Source organism: Oncorhynchus masou, chromosome 8 (genome assembly GCF_036934945.1).
Source record: "Oncorhynchus masou masou isolate Uvic2021 chromosome 8, UVic_Omas_1.1, whole genome shotgun sequence".
Classification (NCBI taxonomy): Eukaryota; Metazoa; Chordata; class Actinopteri; order Salmoniformes; family Salmonidae; genus Oncorhynchus; species Oncorhynchus masou.
Genome location: NC_088219.1, coordinates 13,525,959 through 13,543,663, shown reverse-complemented (window position 1 = coordinate 13,543,663; position 17,705 = coordinate 13,525,959). Strand labels below are relative to the sequence as shown.

Sequence of the window (17,705 nt, the reverse complement as noted above, 5' to 3'; positions counted from 1 at the left end):
CTATTACTACTACTATTACTACTACTACTATTACTACTACTATTACTACTATTACTACTACTATTACTACTACTACTATTACTGCTATTCCTACGATTACTACTACTATTACTACTACTACTATTACTGCTATTACTACGATTACTACTACTATTACTACTACTACTATTACTACTACTACTACTAGTACTACTATTACTACTATTACTACTACTATTACTACTACTAATACTACTATTAACCTCATGTCTCATAGTCATTTGTGTTTACCATAAACAGTGGTGATCCTCTGCATGCACTCTGTGCTGATTGGAGGACACATCCAGAGGTTGCTGTTGGAGACTGCTCTGGACATGCACCTGACGGATGGTTCCCTGGTGTTTATCCCCTACGACACACTGCTCTACAGCCTGCCCTACAGGGATGTCCGCTACCCAGCCCTCATCAACAACGGCAAGCTGCGGAGAGCATACGACGCTGTCCTGACCGTCACCATGGACTCAGAGGAGAACTCATTCTACAAGGCCTACCAGAAGACTGTGAATGTTGGGGGGGTTCCCAGACACATCAAGCTCCACCAGGTACAGCTGAATGAGCTGAGGACAACTGGGGCTTACATGCATAGGCATAGTTTTGGGCTAAATCCTATCAGGCCATTATCGTGTCATTGTTTTTGGGCTAAATACTATCAGGCCATTATAGTGTCCATGGTTTTGTATATTTGCATTTGTGTAACACTAATATCTCGTGGACAGACTACGTAAACATGTCTGACTAAATATCGTTATGTTCTTATTTCATTTTTTCCAGATTTCTCCTCTGTTTGGTACCATCTACAGCTCGATCCTCTTCATGGCTAACGCTCTGCAGAATGTTTGTGATGCTGGGGAGTGGAGGTCTGGAGCCAACCTGGTGCGCCACTCCAGGAACATGGCTTTCTATGGTTTCAGCCAGCGGGTCCGCACCAACGGTTCCGGGGCCAGCTTGTTGAAGTATGTGGTGCTGGACACAGATGGGCAGTCCTGGCCTCTGCTGCCCACCCACTGTGTGGACCTGGAGGCTGGGATGGTGATGTCTCTGGGCCGCAGCATCCACTTCCCAGGGGGGGTCCAGCCCAGCCCAGACTCGAGCTGCTGGTTCATTCCAGGCACCTTATGCACAGGAGGTGAGAACACAGCAAATTGTACTAAATGACAAATGATGGTAGGGGGGCTAAATGCAGACAGATGAAAACACACACTCACACACTGCACGTTCGCGCGCTCACACACAGGCAAGTACGCATGTGCACACACACCAGCAAACAGGAGGGGAACAGTTACCATCTGTTCATAAAGAGGACATCTTTCTCTAGAGGAAAGTGGAACAGAGAATTAGATCAGGGTGTGGTGGTATGTTGACATAGTCTGTGATAAGCTAGGTATCTTTTTAAATCAGGTGTGATTCATTATATGATGTTCGACTATGATATGCTTTGTTTTAGGAGGAGTGGATCCATTCCATCTTATCATAGTCTTCCTGTGTATCCTTTTGACCATTACCTTCTCAAGTGGACTCTACTACTGTATAAGGTATTCTATTTAAACAATAAGGCCTGAGGGGGTGTGCACGGCTAAGGGGCTGTTCTTATGCATGACGCAACGCGGAGTGCCAGGATACAGCCCTTAGCCGTGGTATATTGGCCATATACCATAAACCCCTGAGGTGCATTATTGCTATTATAAACTGGTGACCAACATAATTAGAAGAGTAAAAAAATTTTTTTGTCATACCAGTGGTATACCACAGATTTCAGCCAATCAGCATTCAGGGCTCGAACCACCCAGTTTATAATACTGTACAGTACTTTCCGCATATTCTTGTTTGCTATTTTCTACATTTGTATGACTCAAGTTTATAACAGTTGGTAATAGCAGCAACATTTCTCAATATGTCTTCACAGACCTTTAGGTACCTTCTGAACTACTGCTGATGGCACTCCTCCCTCACTCCTTCCTCACTCCTCCCTCACCCCTCCCTCTCCCCTCTGAACCCCTCCTCTCCCCTCCCTCTACACCCCTCCTTCCACCTTTCACTTTTAGGAGGCGTATCAACCAGATTAGTTTAGTCAGGGGTCCTGACAAGATCATGCTAACCCTGGCAGATGTGATCTTCATCAACCCCTCACTCAGTAATAAGGTCAGATCCCCTAACTGACAGTGTCTGGAAGATCCAATGGGGTCATATTTAAGTTCCCACATAATGATTGATATACAGCATATGGCCATAAGTATGTGGACACACCTTCAATTGAGTGGATTTGGCTATTTCAGCCACTGCCACCACCATTGGACTCTGGAGCAGTGGGAACGTGTTCCCTGGAGTGATGAATCACGCATCACCATCTGGCAGTATGACGGGTGAATCTGGGTTTGGCGGATGCCAGGAGAACGCTACCTGCCCAAATGAATATTGCCAACTATAAAGTTTGGTGGAGGAGGAATAATGGTCTGAAGGGAAATCTTAACGCTACAGCATACAATAACATTCTAGACGATTCTGTGCCTCCAACGTTTTGGCAACAGCTTGGGGAAGGCCCTTTCCTGTTTCAGCATGACAATGCACCTGTGCACAAAGTGAGATCCATACAGAAATTGAGATCAGTGTGGAAGAACTTGACTGCCCGGCAGAGGGCCCTGATCTCAACCCCATAGAACACCTTTGGGATGAATTGGAACGCAAACTGCGTGCCAGGCCTAATTGCCCAACATCAGTGCCCGACTTCACTAATGCTCTTGTGACTGAATGGAAGCAAGTCCAGCAATGTTTCAACATCTAGTGGAAAGCCTTCCCAGAAGAGTGAAGCGCTGTTATAGAGGCGAAGAGGGGAACAACTCCATATTAATGTCCATGATTTTGGAATGAGATGTTCAAAGATCAGGTGTCCACATACTTTTGGTTGGACAACACATGCAATTGAAAATATATATATATATTTTTTTTTTATATATCTTTGCAGCATGACGAGTGGTTTTGTCAATAACCTATGTTTTTCTCTCCATGTTTCAGAAGCTAAGTTTAGATGAGAGCAAAGTGGGTGATATGCGTAGGAAACCCTCAGACACGGATCGTCAGAGCCTCTCTACTCCCTTCTCTGACTCCACCGTCACCCCGGCAACCTATGCAAACTCCAACATAGCCATCTTTGAGGTAACAGGGGCAGGAGGCTCTCTTCTAAGAATGGTTCAGGGAGTTCTGAGGCTTGTCTGAAAGTTGATTCAGAACTATCAAACACATACCTTTTTACAGGGAGACTGGGCTTGGATGAAAAGACTCCCGTCTGGAAACTTTAAAGCCATTACTCCCCAGACGAGTGACGTCTTTGAGTTGGTGAGGTTCTACTGTAAAATATACTGCCAGTTACGATGTAAGAAGATTTGATGATGAGAAATCCATTTGACTATAACTAATGTATCTCTGTTGTCAATTAAAATGAGCCCATTGTCACGGCTCTGTTCTTTCAGATGAAGGACATACGACACGAGAACGTCAACCTCTTCTTGGGGTTTTTCCTTGACTGTGGTGTTTTCGGCATCATGACAGAGTATTGCTCACGTAGCAGCTTGCAGGACTTGCTAAGCAATAGTGACGTTAAGCTGGACTGGATGTTTAAGACCTCCCTGTTATTGGACCTTATCAAGGTAACCACTAGTAGTGGGGTGTGGCCAAAATCCCCTCAGAGACATACAGTTACACTATCCCTATAGGAAGACCTACAGCTGCCACAATGTGCTTTAAATCATTTTACATTACAGATTTGTTACAGTTTAGGTCCCAAAGTTCATTTAATGCCCAACTCACGGTATACCTACAGCAAGCTACCTTTCTCTCTGACATGACACCAACGCTACTTTTTTCTGTCTTCCATAGGGCATGAAGTACCTCCACCACCGAGGTGTTTGTCATGGACGACTCAAGTCTCGGAACTGCGTAGTGGATGGCCGCTTTGTGCTCAAGATCACAGACTACGGCTACAACAAGATTTTGATGGCACAAAGATTCCCATATGAAGATCCCTCCGCAGAAGGTGGGTGTTAAGACCACTCAAATCGAATCAAATTTAATTTGTCACATGCGCCAAATACAACAGGTAGAGCTTACAGTGAAATGCTTACTTACAAGCCTTTAACCAACAATGCCGTTTTAAGAAAATACCCCCAAAAATAAAACATAAAAAGTAAGAGATAAGAATAACAAATAATTAAAGAGCAGCAGTAAATAACAATAGTGGGGCTATATACAGGGGTACCAGTACAGAGCCAATGTGTTAATCTGCGGGGGCACCGGTGTTGAGGTAATTGAGGATAATTATGTACATGTACAGTGCCTTGCAAAAGTATTCACCCCCTTGGCGTTTTTCCTATATTGTTTCATTACAACCTGTAATTTAAATGGATGTTTATTTGGATTTCATGTAATGGACATACACAAAATAGTCCAAATTGGTGAAGTGAAAGGAAAAAAATGACTTGTTTCAAAAAATAAAAATAAAAAATTTAACGGAATCACCCCTTAGCTCTGAAGCCCCTAAATAAGATCTGGTGCAACCAATTACCTTCAGAAGACACTTAATTAGTTAAATAAAGTCCATTTGTGTGCAATCTAAGTGTCACATCATCTGTCACATGATCTCAGTATATATACACCTGTTCTGAAAGGCCCCAGAGTCTGCAACACCAGCAAGTAAAGGGCACCACCAAGCAAGCGGCACCATGAAGACCAAGGAGCTCTCCAAACAGGGACAACATTGTGGAGAAGTACAGATCAGGTATGGATTATAAAAACATATCCAAAATGTTTAGCATCCCACGGAGCACCTTTAAATCCATAATAAAAAAATGGAAAGAATATGGCACCACAGCAAACCTGCCAAGAGAGGGCCGCTCACCAAAACTCACGGACCAGGCAAGGAGGGCATTAATCAGAGAGGCAAGAAAGGGACCAAAGATAACCCTGAAGGGGCTGTAAAGCTCCACGGTGGAGATTGGAGTATCTGTCCATAGGACCACTTTAAACCACACTCCACAGAACTGGGCTTTACGGAAGAGTGGCCAGAAAAAAAGCCATTGCTTTATAAAGAAAAACATTTGTGTTTGACAAAGGGCACGTGGGATACTCCCCAAGCATATGGAAGAAGGTACTCTGGTCAGATGAGACTAAAATTGAGCTTTTTGGCCATCAAGGAAAACGCTATGTCTGGCGCAAACCCAACACCTCTCATCACTCCGAGAACAACAACATCATGCTGTGGGGATGTTTTTCATCGGCAGGGACTAGGAAACTGGTCATAATTGAAGGAATGGCGTTAAATACAGGGAAATTCTTGAGGGAAACCTGTTTCAGTCTTCCAAAGATGTGAGACTGCGATCGGGTTTACCTTCCAGCAGGACAATGACCCTAAGCATACTGCTAAAGCAACATTTGAGTGGTTTAAGGGGAAACATTTAAATGTCTTGGAATGGCCTAGTCAAAGCCCAAACCTCAATCCAATTGAGAATCTGTGGTATGACTTAAAGATTGCAGTACACCAGGGGAACCCATCCAACTTGAAGGAGCTGGAGCAGTTTTGCCTTGAAGAAAGAGCAAAAATCCCAGGGGCTAGATGTACCAAGCTTATAGAGACAGGAGGCAACAAAACAGGAAAAATCCCAAGGGGGGTGAATACTTTCGCAAGCCACTGTAGAGTTATTAAAGTGGTTATGCATAGATAATAACAGAGAGTAACAGCAGCGTGTGTGTGTGTTTTATTTTTATTTTTTATTTGACCTTTATTTAACTAGGCAAGTCAGTTAAGAACAAATTCTTATTTTCAATGACGGCCTAGGAACAGTGGGTTAACTGCCTGTTCATGGGCAGAACGACAGATTTGTACCTTGTCAGCTCGGGGGTTTGAACTTGCAACCTTCCGGTTACTAGGTTACTAGTCCAACGCTCTAACCACTAGGCTACACTGCCGCCCTGTGTGTGTGTGTGTGTGTGTGTGTGTGTGTGTGTGTGTGGGGGGGGGGGGCAATGAAAATATTCTGGGTAGCCATTTAATAAGCTGTTCAGGAGTCTTATGGCTTGGGGGTAGAAGCTGTTTAGATGCCTCTTGGACCTAGACTTGGTGCTCCGGTACCGCTTGCCATGCGGTAGCAGAGAGAACAGTCTATGACTTGAGTGGCTGGAGTCTTTGATCATTTTTGGGGCCTTCCTCTGACACCGCCTGGTATAGAGGTCCTAAGTGGCATGAAGCTTGGCCCCTGTGATGTACTGGGCCGTACGCACTACCCTCTGTAGTGACTTGCGGTCGGAGGCCAAGGAATACCTAGGATAGGATAAAGTAATCCTTCTCACCCCCCTTAAATGATTTAGATGCACTATTGTAAAGTGGCTGTTCCACTGGATGTCATAAGGTGAATTCACCAATTTGTAAGTCGCTCTGGATAAGAGCGTCTGCCAAATGACTTAAATGTAATGTAAATGTAAGCAGTTGCCATACCAGGCAGTGATGCAACCAGTGCTCTCTATGGTGCAGCTGTAAAACCTTTTGAGGATCTGAGGACCCATGCCAAATCTTTTCATCCTCCTGAGGGGTAAAAGGTTTTGTCGTGCCCTGTTCACGACTGTCTTGGTGTGCTTGGACCATGTTTGTTTGTTGGTGATGTGAATGCTAACGAACTTGAAGCTCTCAACCTGCTCCACTCAACCTGCTCCACTCAACCTGCTCCGTGGTTAGTCCTCCTTTTCCTGTAGTCCACAATCATCTCCTTTGTCTTGATCACGCTGAAGGAGAAGTTGTTGTCATTGCACCATACTGTCACGATGGCAATATACTCAGACCAACGTGCAGCGTGATTTGGGTTCCACATGTTTAATAAAGGAAACTCACAAAAACAATAAACAGCAATAAACGATATGTGAAGCTCAAGCAGTGCTCAACAGGCAACTACGCAGAAACAAGATCCCACAAAACACAGTGGGGAAATGGCTGCCTAATATGATACCCAATCAGAGACAACGATAAACAGCTACCTCTGATTGGGAACCATACCAGGCCAACATAGAAATAAATGCACTAGATCACCCACTCTAGTCACACCCTGACCTAACCAAAATAGAGAATAAAAAGGCTCTCTATGGTCAGGGCGTGACACATACGGTCAGGTCTCTGACCTCCTCCCTATAGGTTGTCTCATTGTTGTTGGTGATCAGGCCTACCACTGTTATGTCATCAGCACTTAATGATGGTGTTGGAGTCGTGCCTGGCCGTGCAGTCATGAGTGAACAGGGAGAAAAGGAGGGATCTGAGCGCGCACCCCTGAGGAGCCGCCATGTTGAAGATCAGCGTGGCGGATGTGTTGTTACCTACCCTTATCACCTGGAGGTGGCCTGTCAGGAAGTCCATGACCCAGTTGTAGAGGGAGGTGTGTAGTCCCAGGGTCTTTTGCTTATTGATGGGCTTTGAAGGCACTATAGTGTTGGAAACTGTCAATGGGAAAGTGCAGTGTGGAAAGGGCAGTGTGGAGTGCAATAGAGATGGCGTCATCTGTGGATCTGTTTGTACGGTATGCAAATTGGAGTGGGTCTAGGGTTTCTGGGATAATGGTGTTGATGTGAGCCATGGCCAGCCTTTCAAAGCACTTCATGGCTACAGACGTGAGTGCTATGGGTTGGTAGTCATATAGGCAGGTTACCTTAGTGTTCAAGGGCACAGGGACTATGGTGGTCTGCTTGAAACATGTTGGTATTACAGACTCAGACAGGGAGAGGTTGAAAATATCAGTGAAGACACTTGCCAGTTGGTCAATATATTCTGGGATTACACATCCTGGTAATCTATCTGGCCCAGCGGCCTTGTGAATGTTAACCTGTTTAAAGATCTTACACACATTGGCTGCGGAACAGCTGATGCTCTCATGCATGTTTCAGTGTTACTTGCCTCGAGGCAAGCATAGAAGTTATTTAGCTCATCTGGTATATTCGTGTCACTGGGCAGCTCTCAGCTGTGCTTCCCTTTGTAGTCTGTAATAGTTTGCAAGCCCTGCCACATCCAACGATTGTCAGAGCTGGTGTAGTACGATTCGATCTTATTCCTGTATTGACACTTTGCCTGTCTGATGGTTTGTCGGAGGGCATAGTAGGATTTCTTATACGCTTCTGTGTTAGAGTACTGCTCCTTGAAACCGGCAGCTCTACCCTTTACCTCAGTGTGAATGTTGACTGTAATCCATGGCTTCTGGTTGGGGTATGTACGTACAGTCACTGTAGGGATGACTTCGATGCACTTATTGATATAGCCAGTGACTGATGTGGTGTACTCTTCAATGCCATTGGAAGAATCCCGGAACAGTCCCGTAGTTTAGCATCTGCTTCATCTGACCACTTTTTTATAGACCCAGTCACTGATGCTTTCTGTTTTAATTTTTGCTTGTACACAGGAATCAGGAGGATATAGTTATGGTCAGATTTGCAAATGGAGGGTGAGGGAGAGCTTTGTATGCATGTGTGTGTGGAGTAAATGTGGTCTATAATTTTTTTCCCTCTGGTTGCACATTAAACATGCTGATAGAAATGAGGTAAAACTGATTTAAGTTTCCCTGCATTAAAGTCCCCAGCCACTAGGAGCGCCACCTCTGGATGAGCGTTTTCCTGTTTGCGGAATACAGTTCATTGAGCACGGTTTTAGTGCCAGCCTCGGTCTGGGGTGGTATGTAGACAGATACGAAAAATACAGATGAAAACTCTCTAGGTAGATAGTGTGGTCTACAGCTTATCGTGAGATACTCTACTTCAGGCGAACCTTGAGACTTCCTTAGATATCGTACACCAACTGTTGTTCACATAAATGCATAGGACCCCGCCCCGTGTCTTTCCAGAGGCTACTGTTCTGTCCTGCCGATAGAGTGTATAACCCTCAAGCTGTACTTTGGGATGGTGTTTTTCGGCTTGCAAGCCTACCCCTTTTTCCTCCAATCATAACGATGGTCATTATGGCCAAACAGTTCTATTTTTGTTTCATCGGACCAGAGCACAATTCTAAAAAAAATTATGATCTTTGTCCCCATGTGCTGTTGCAAACCGTAGTCTGGCTTTTTTTATGGTGGTTTTGGAGCAATGGCTTCTTTCTTGCTGATGTCGATATAGGACTCATTTTACTGTGGATATAGATACTTTTGTACCTGTTTCCTCCAGCATCTTCACAAGGTTCTTTGCTGTCGTTCTGGGATTGATTTGCACTTTTTGGACCAAAGTACGTTCATCTCTAGGAGAAAGAACGTGTCTCCTTCCTGAGCTGTATGACGGCTGTGTGTTCCCATGGTGATTATACTTGCGTACTATTGTTTGTACAGGTGAACGTGGTACCTTCAGGCGTTTGGAAATTGTTCCCAAGGATGAGCCAGACTTGTGGAGGTCTACAATTTTTTTCTGAGGTCTTGGATGATTTCTTTTGATTTTCCTATGATGTCAAGGCAATGAGGCACAGAGTTTGAAATACATCCACAGGTGCACCTCCAATTGACTCAAATTATGTCAATTAGCCTATCAGAAGCTTCAAAAGCTTGACATTTTCTGTAATTTTCCAAAGCTGTTTAAAGGCACAGTCAACTTAGTGTATGTAAACTTCTGACCCACTGGAATTTTGACATGGACAAAGTAGATGTCCTAACTGACTTGCCAAAACTATAGTTTGTTAGCAAGACATTTGTGGAGTGGCTGAAAAAAAAAGTTTTAATGACTCCAACCTAAGATTATGAAAACTTCTGACTTCAACTGTATATGTCTGTGTGTGTGCGTGCCAACTTGCCTGTGTGGTTGTGCAGAGCTGCTGTGGACGGCCCCTGAGATCCTACGGAGCCCTCACCCAGGGCTGTGTGGCACCCAGCTAGGGGACGTCTACAGCTTCGCCATCATCATGCAGGAGGTGGTGCTACGGGGACCTCCCTTCTGTATGCTGGACCTGTCTGCTGAAGGTGTGGATCACTCACCCAATCACAACCCCAAACACAATTTAAAACAACAAAGTAGAAGAGACAGTTTCAACGGTGTGGTTTAATAGGGGTGTGGTTTAATAGGGGTGTGGTTCAATGGGGGTGTGGTTTAATAGGGGTGTGGTTTAATAGGATGTGGTTTAATAGGGGTGTGGTTTAATAGGGATGTGGTTTAATAGGGGTGTGGTTTAATAGGGGTGTGGTTTAATAGGGATGTGGTTGAATAGGGTGTGTGGTTTAACAGGGTGGTTTAATAGGGGATGGGTGGGTGATTCAGGCTTCATTTGAATGCGTATACATAAATAACGTCTGTTGCATGCATGGTCCTAGTGCTGTCTGTTGGTCCTCCTTGTAGTTCAGGTGGTAGAGCATGGTGCTTGCAACACCAAGGATGTGAGTTTGATTCCCCATGGGGAGAAATTACAAAAATGCATGCACTTACTACTGTAAGTTGCTCAATGACGAAAATGTGCAAAAGAAAATGTCAGTAGTAGATACTGTAGCTTGGTCTTGGTGGGGTAACTCAGAGTGTCTGCTCCGGTCTGTCAGATGTCATCCAGAAGGTGAGGAGTTCTCCACCACTGTGCCGCCCTGTGGTATCACCAGACCACGCCCCCTGGAGTGTATCCAGCTGATGAAACAGTGCTGGAACGAACAGGCAGATAGGCGGCCGCACTTCAATGACATCTTTGACCAGGTACCTTAGACTGAGACGTCAAACAGACCACTCACAATCAGTGTCTTTAAAATAAATAGACTAATATAAGGGAACCTTTTGTCTGTATAAGTTTGACTGAGGGATATAAAAGCATCATTCGAGTTCACCTTTAACACATCCCCCATCAATCCCAGTTTAAGAACATCAACAAAGGGAGGAAGACCAACATTATAGACTCCATGCTGCGGATGCTGGAGCAGTACTCCTCTAACCTGGAGGAGCTGATCAGAGAGAGGACTGAGGAGCTGGAGATAGAGAAACTGAAGACTGAGAAACTACTCACTCAGATGCTGCCTCCGTGAATAACAGACAATTACACATACACTCAAAGATACTGACGAGGATGTACAAATGTTTCTCCTCAAACAAAGTATACAGTTTCCAACGACGAGAGCCCTCAATGGTATTTCTTCTCTGTTTGCAGATCTGTTGCAGACGTCCTGAAGGTTGGCGGTACTGTGGAACCGGAGCATTTTGAAAATGTAACACTTTACTTCAGCGACATAGTAGGTTTTACCACAATCTCTGCCAACAGCGAGCCTATCGAAGTGGTGGACCTCCTCAATGACCTATATACTCTATTTGACGCCATCATTGGCAATCATGATGTATACAAGGTAAGCCTTTTGCTTAGTCTTGAATTAATGACACAGTGTGTCTTCTTGTGCACCTTTGTAACCTACTGAAGATATTTCCTCTTCGATTGTAGGTGGAGACAATAGGAGATGCTTACATGGTGGCGTCCGGCCTACCTGTTCCCAATGGAAACCGTCATGCTGCAGAGATATCCAGCATGGCCCTGGACATCCTGAGTGCTGTTGGCACCTTCAAGATGAGACACATGCCGGATGTACCTGTTCGCATACGCATAGGACTGCACTCAGGTCAGGGTTCCATTTTAAAGACCCCCGTATGAACAAAATGGAAGTACAAATCATTTTGAAATTAACGCCACATACTATACTGATGTCAAACATCATAAACAGTCAAACTGCCATGAACTTCCCAGTGCGTTTATAATTTTCTGACCGTGTTGATATGCAATGTCCCCTAGGAACAGGCATGTCACCAGTGTTGTGTGTGTGTGAAGTGATATAACTACTTAAGTAAAAATACTTTAAAGTACTAATTAAGTAATTTGGGGGGGGGGGGGGGATCTGTACTTTACTATTTATCTTTTTCACAACTTTTACTTCACTATATTCATAAATAAAATAATTTACTTTTTACTCCATACATTTTCCCTGACACCCAATTGTACTCGTTACATTTTGAATGCTTAGCAGGACAGGAAAATGGTCCAATTCACGTACTTATCAAGAGAACACGTGATCATCCCTACTGCCTCTGATCTGGCCGACTCACTAAACACAAATACATAATTTGAAAATTATGTCTGAGTGTTGAAGTTTGCCTCAGCTACAAGGAAAATGATGTCTGAGTGTTGGAGTTTGCCCCAGCTATAAGGAAAATGATGTCTGAGTGTGGGAGTGGCCCCAGCTATAAGGAAAATGATGTCTGAGTGTGGGAGTTTGCCCCAGCTATAAGGAAAATGATGTCTGAGTGTGGGAGTTTGCCCCAGCTATGAGGAAAATGATGTCTGAGTGTTGGGGTTTGCCCCAGCTATAAGGAAAATGATGTCTGAGTGTTGGGGTTTGCCCCAGCTATAAGGAAAATGATGTCTGAGTGTGGGTGTTTGCCCCAGCTATGAGGAAAATGATGTCTGAGTGTGGGAGTTTGCCCCAGCTATGAGGAAAATGATGTCTGAGTGTGGGAGTGGCCCCAGCTATAAGGAAAATGATGTCTGAGTGTGGGAGTTTGCCCCAGCTATAAGGAAAATGATGTCTGAGTGTTGGAGTGGCCCCAGCTATAAGGAAAATGATGTCTGAGTGTTGGGGTTTGCCCCAGCTATAAGGAAAATGATGTCTGAGTGTTGGGGTTTGCCCCAGCTATAAGGAAAATGATGTCTGAGTGTGGGTGTTTGCCCCAGCTATGAGGAAAATGATGTCTGAGTGTGGGAGTTTGCCCCAGCTATGAGGAAAATGATGTCTGAGTGTGGGAGTGGCCCCAGCTATAAGGAAAATGATGTCTGAGTGTGGGAGTTTGTCCCAGCTATTAGGAAAATGATGTCTGAGTGTGGGAGTTTGCCCCAGCTATAAGGAAAATGATGTCTGAGTGTGGGAGTGGCCCCAGCTATAAGGAAAATGATGTCTGAGTGTGGGAGTTTGCCCCAGCTATAAGGAAAATGATGTCTGAGTGTGGGAGTTTGTCCCAGCTATTAGGAAAATGATGTCTGAGTGTGGGAGTTTGCCCCAGCTATAAGGAAAATGATGTCTGAGTGTGGGAGTGGCCCCAGCTATAAGGAAAATGATGTCTGAGTGTGGGAGTTTGCCCCAGCTATAAGGAAAATGATGTCTGAGTGTGGGAGTTTGCCCCAGCTATAAGGAAAATGATGTCTGAGTGTTGGGGTTTGTCCCAGCTATAAGGAAAATGATGTCTGAGTGTGGGAGTTTGCCCCAGCTATAAGGAAAATGATGTCTGAGTGTTGGGGTTTGTCCCAGCTATAAGGAAAATGATGTCTGAGTGTGGGAGTTTGCCCCAGCTATGAGGAAAATGATGTCTGAGTGTTGGAGTGGCCCCAGCTATAAGGAAAATGATGTCTGAGTGTTGGGGTTTGCCCCAGCTATAAGGAAAATGATGTCTGAGTGTGGGAGTTTGCCCCAGCTATAAGGAAAATGATGTCTGAGTGTGGGAGTTTGCCCCAGCTATGAGGAAAATGATGTCTGAGTGTTGGAGTGGCCCCAGCTATAAGGAAAATGATGTCTGAGTGTGGGTGTTTGCCCCAGCTATAAGGAAAATGTAAAAACAAGAAAATTGTACCGTCTGCTTTGCTTAATGTAAGGAATTTGAAATGATTTATAATCTTACTTTTGATACTTAAGTATGTTTTAGAAATTACATTTAGTTTTGATATGTAAGTATATTTAAAACCAAATACTTTCACTCAAGTAGTATTTTCTTGGGTGACTTTCACTTTTACATTTCTATTAAGGTATCTATACTTTTATTAAAGTATCACAATTGGATACTTTTTCCACCACTTTGTGTGTGTGTGTGTGTGTGTGTGTGTGTGTGTGTGTGTGTGTGTGTGTGTGTGTGTGTGTGTGTGTGTGTGTGTGTGTGTGTGTGTGTGTGTGTGTGTGTAGGCCCATGTGTTGCTGGGGTGGTAGGCCTCACCATGCCCAGGTACTGTCTGTTTGGTGACACAGTCAACACTGCCTCCAGGATGGAATCCACAGGAATGCGTAAGACCTGCCACCAAAGAGCCAAATATGGCTAAAAGATTAAGCAATTCTAGGCTACGTTTTATACCAGACTCCCAAAATAAGATTTTTCCTACCATATTCTTTGCAGCATACCGAATCCATTTGAGCCATAGCACAGCAAAGATCCTGGTGGATCTGAGAGAAGGCTACCAGGTTCAACTTCGTGGAAAGACAGAGCTCAAGGTCAGCTTTATGCTCCCACTCTCTGGCATTTATATTACCCTCAATGTAAATCATAAAATGAACAACTGAATACTGTTTTAGTGACATATCTGTGATAATAATGACCTTGGATGTCTCATGTCTCCACAGGGGAAAGGAATGGAGGAGACCTACTGGCTGGTTGGAAGGGACAGTTTCACTAAACCCCTGCCTGTGCCACCTGAGCTTAAGTCAGGGTAAGGAAAGTCAACGCTAAGTCCTGAAAAAGGAATGATTATCTTTGTTCCAAGTGACCGTGATCCTGCAGGTATCAAACTACACTAAATGACCAAAATGTGTGGACATCTGCTTGTCGAAAATCTCATTGCAAAATCATGGGCATTAATATGGAGTTGGTCCCCCCTTTGCTGCTATAATAGCCTCCACTCTTCTGGGAAGGCTTTCCACTAAATGTTGGGGACTTGCTTCCATTCAGCCACAACAGCATGAGTTAGGTTGGGCATTGATGTTGGGCGATTAGGCCCGCATTCGGCGTTCCAATTCATCCCAAAGGTGTTCGATGGGGTTGAGGTCAGGGCTCTGTGCAGGCCAGTCAATTTCTTCCACACCGATCTCAACAAACAATTTCTGTAAAGACCTCGCTTTGGGCATGGGGGCATTGTCATGCTGAAACAGGAAAGGGCCTTCCTCAAACTGCTGCCACAAAGTTAGAAGCACGGAATCGTCTAGAATGTCATTGTATGCTGTAGCATTAAGATTTCCTTTCACTGGAACTAATGGGCAGAGCCCGAACCATGAAAAACAACCCCAGACCATTATTCCTCCTCCACCAAACTTTACAGTTGGCACTATGCATTTGGGCAGGTAGTGTTCTCCTGGCATCCTCCTAACCCAGATTTGTTGTCGGACTGCCAGATGGTGAAGCATGATTCATCACTCCAGAGAATGTTTTTCCACTGCTCCAGAGTCCAATAATGGCGAGCTTTACACCACTCCAACCGACGCTTAGCATTGCACAGTTATTGTGCTGTTTGGAACTCGGTAGTGAGTGTTGCAACCAAGGACAGACGATTTTTACGAGCTGCGCACTTCAGCACTTGGTGGTCCTATTTTGTGAGCTTGTTTGTCTGACTACTTCGCGGCTGAGCCGTTGTTGCTCCTAGACGTTTCCACTTCACAATAACAGCACTTACAGTTGCCGGGACAGCTCAAGCAGGGAATAAATGTGATGAACTGACTTGTTGGAAAGGTTGCATCCTATGTCACGTTGAAAGTCCCTGACCTCTTCAGTAAGGCCATTCTACTGCCAGTGTTTGTCTATGGAGATTGCATGGCTGTGTGCTCGATTTTATACAGCTGTCAGTAACGGGTGTGGCTGAAACAGCCTAATCTACTAATTTGAAGGGTATGTTCACATACCTTTGTATATATAATGTATGTATCATGAACTGATTTGTATACAAACTGCACTTTACCAGCAGATCAAAAAGAGTTACAAAGGCTGTGTTAAAACAGGCAGCCCAATTCTGATATTTTGTTTCACTAATTGGTCTATTGTCCAATCAGATCAGTTCTGAAAAAGAGCTGACGTTAAAAGATCTGATGTGATTGGTCAAAAGTCCAATAAGTGGAAAAAATATCAGAATTGTGCCGCCCGTGTAAATGCAGCCTCTGACAACGTAAAGTGGATACATGCAGCGCATTATGAGGAGGGTTGGCCAGCTCTGGCCTTGAGTTCCCATGTGTGGCATTTGCTTTACCTCTCCAATGTATGTTTCAGGAAAATGGCTCATGGCTTGCAGATGGAGGAGATCAACCGACACAAGCGGAAGAAAGCGGAACAACAACTTGCCAAGAAGAATAAATGATGTAGAGTTATACATGAAAAATGTATAGCATTACAAGGTGTTCATGACTAGAGTACTATCTCAGTGGGATACTCAGTACTTACACTGATTGCCTTTTTACTCTTCCTGGATTTTTTCTGCTGAAGATCTTGCTAACAGCTGACTAACGCTGTGTTCTTTCAAACTTAAACGGAGCGCAAGTGGGACTCTCTCTTCAGCAATGACAGTGGGAAATGGGAAAATGGGAAAAAAGGCCACAGGCTTTATAAACTGATGTCCCACATCCTTCTTGCTGTCTTTCAGAACGAAGACAGCGAAGGACTTAAAGCATCTCCTGCAGAAAGCGGTGAGGAGGCTCTTCACTGTGCGGACAGTGACTCTGACTCTGGCAGCAGGTTTGGACGAGGACAATGTGATGATGCATCATCACTGAAATTGTTCTTTGCAAGAAACACCTCTAGTGAAACCTGGAAACTCTCTCTCCACTTGTGTTTGCCATTTTGACAATCAAGGACTCTTTTTTTTACAACCATGGCTCCATACACTTCCTATAGAAATGAGAGTTTGAAAAGTCATTGCCACAGACCATAGCATGTTGTGCATAAGCAGGAAAGGGACAACGGCATATGTAAAGCTATGAGCATCTACTAATCAATGGGAGTTTTTAGAAATAGACAATGCCTCATTAGGACATGGTGAGTTTGCATTACCGTACAACATACAGTTGGCATCAGTGGACATAATACTACTTCACAATATACTGTAGAGATTATTCTACAATCATCATAAGAAGCCATTCAAAGAGGAATTTGTCTCTGGAGAAGGAGCTATAAATAGCAAATGGGATTTCGTCACTGAACCGTTAAGGTATCACATTTTCTCACCCGCCCCTCACCCCAGTTGTCCATTTCTTCAAGCAGACAGCAAGTAGAAGATGAGTCACTGGTACAGGAGGAAGAAAACACTCTCTACAGTGATTCTCAGTGAAAAGAAAAACAATGTTTTGACCCAGTTGCATGATTTAGCCTACAATCTCTCATTCATCTCGAGAGCATGTGTTCTTCTCCTGTGCTCAAATAAACAAACAAACAAACAAACAAACTGTGGGGCAAATATCTAATAACATACAAGAGTTATATAAGGGTTGTACATGTCTATAGTATTTATTTACCTGTTCATCTGTAAATATGATAAGAGTATTGCAACGAGAAACTGAATCTACGTTTCATGACCTACTATGCAGCTGTAGCCGTCTCTAGCCGATCCTACTGAGCCATCTGAAATGCTTCTCTATAGGTTGTTCCCTTGAGATGAGAAAACAGTGGTACAAGTACAAGTACAATATCTGGTGATGCAACAATGCAATAAAAGGCTGTGTAGAGGAATAAATAAAACATGTATTAAACGTACATCTTTGTTTTGCATCAGCCCCCAAGGCTGAAAGTATAGTTACACCATATGGAGAACGGAATGAGGCCATAGAGGCATATAGATAATCCTACATAGGCTATCCACATTAAGAAGGGCATCCTGGATTAGCATTAGCATTAAATCCTTTCAACAGTGAGTGAGACAGAATATATTGTCAACTCTACGCGGGTATCTAGCACCGTCCCTTGAGATTATAAAGCAGATTTGTTGC

At 44.1% G+C, this 17,705-nt stretch overlaps 2 protein-coding genes across 2 annotated transcripts in view; one reads left to right on the top strand and one right to left on the bottom strand.

Annotated features, from left to right (window-relative positions):
• Window positions 1-254, bottom strand: part of LOC135543753 (uncharacterized protein DDB_G0271670-like) — a gene marked incomplete at its 3' end in the record, with an annotated part of 828 nt that extends 574 nt beyond the window's left edge. The window contains exon 1 of the mRNA XM_064971108.1: window positions 1-254. This exon is cut by the window's left edge and continues 574 nt beyond it. Coding sequence (XP_064827180.1) covers window positions 1-254 — 254 coding nt within the window.
• A 1-nt stretch (window position 255) lies between these two features.
• Window positions 256-17,440, top strand: LOC135544125 (retinal guanylyl cyclase 2-like). Its single transcript, XM_064971523.1, is given in 18 exon segments — window positions 256-581; window positions 811-1,165; window positions 1,484-1,571; window positions 2,082-2,178; window positions 3,049-3,189; window positions 3,289-3,369; window positions 3,504-3,680; window positions 3,910-4,066; window positions 9,843-9,992; window positions 10,560-10,619; window positions 10,622-10,707; window positions 10,863-11,026; window positions 11,153-11,345; window positions 11,438-11,612; window positions 13,935-14,033; window positions 14,143-14,237; window positions 14,367-14,452; window positions 15,997-17,440. Coding segments are annotated over 18 exon segments (2,580 nt in total). The 5' UTR covers window positions 256-293; the 3' UTR covers window positions 16,085-17,440.
• Window positions 17,441-17,705: the final 265 nt, after the last annotated feature.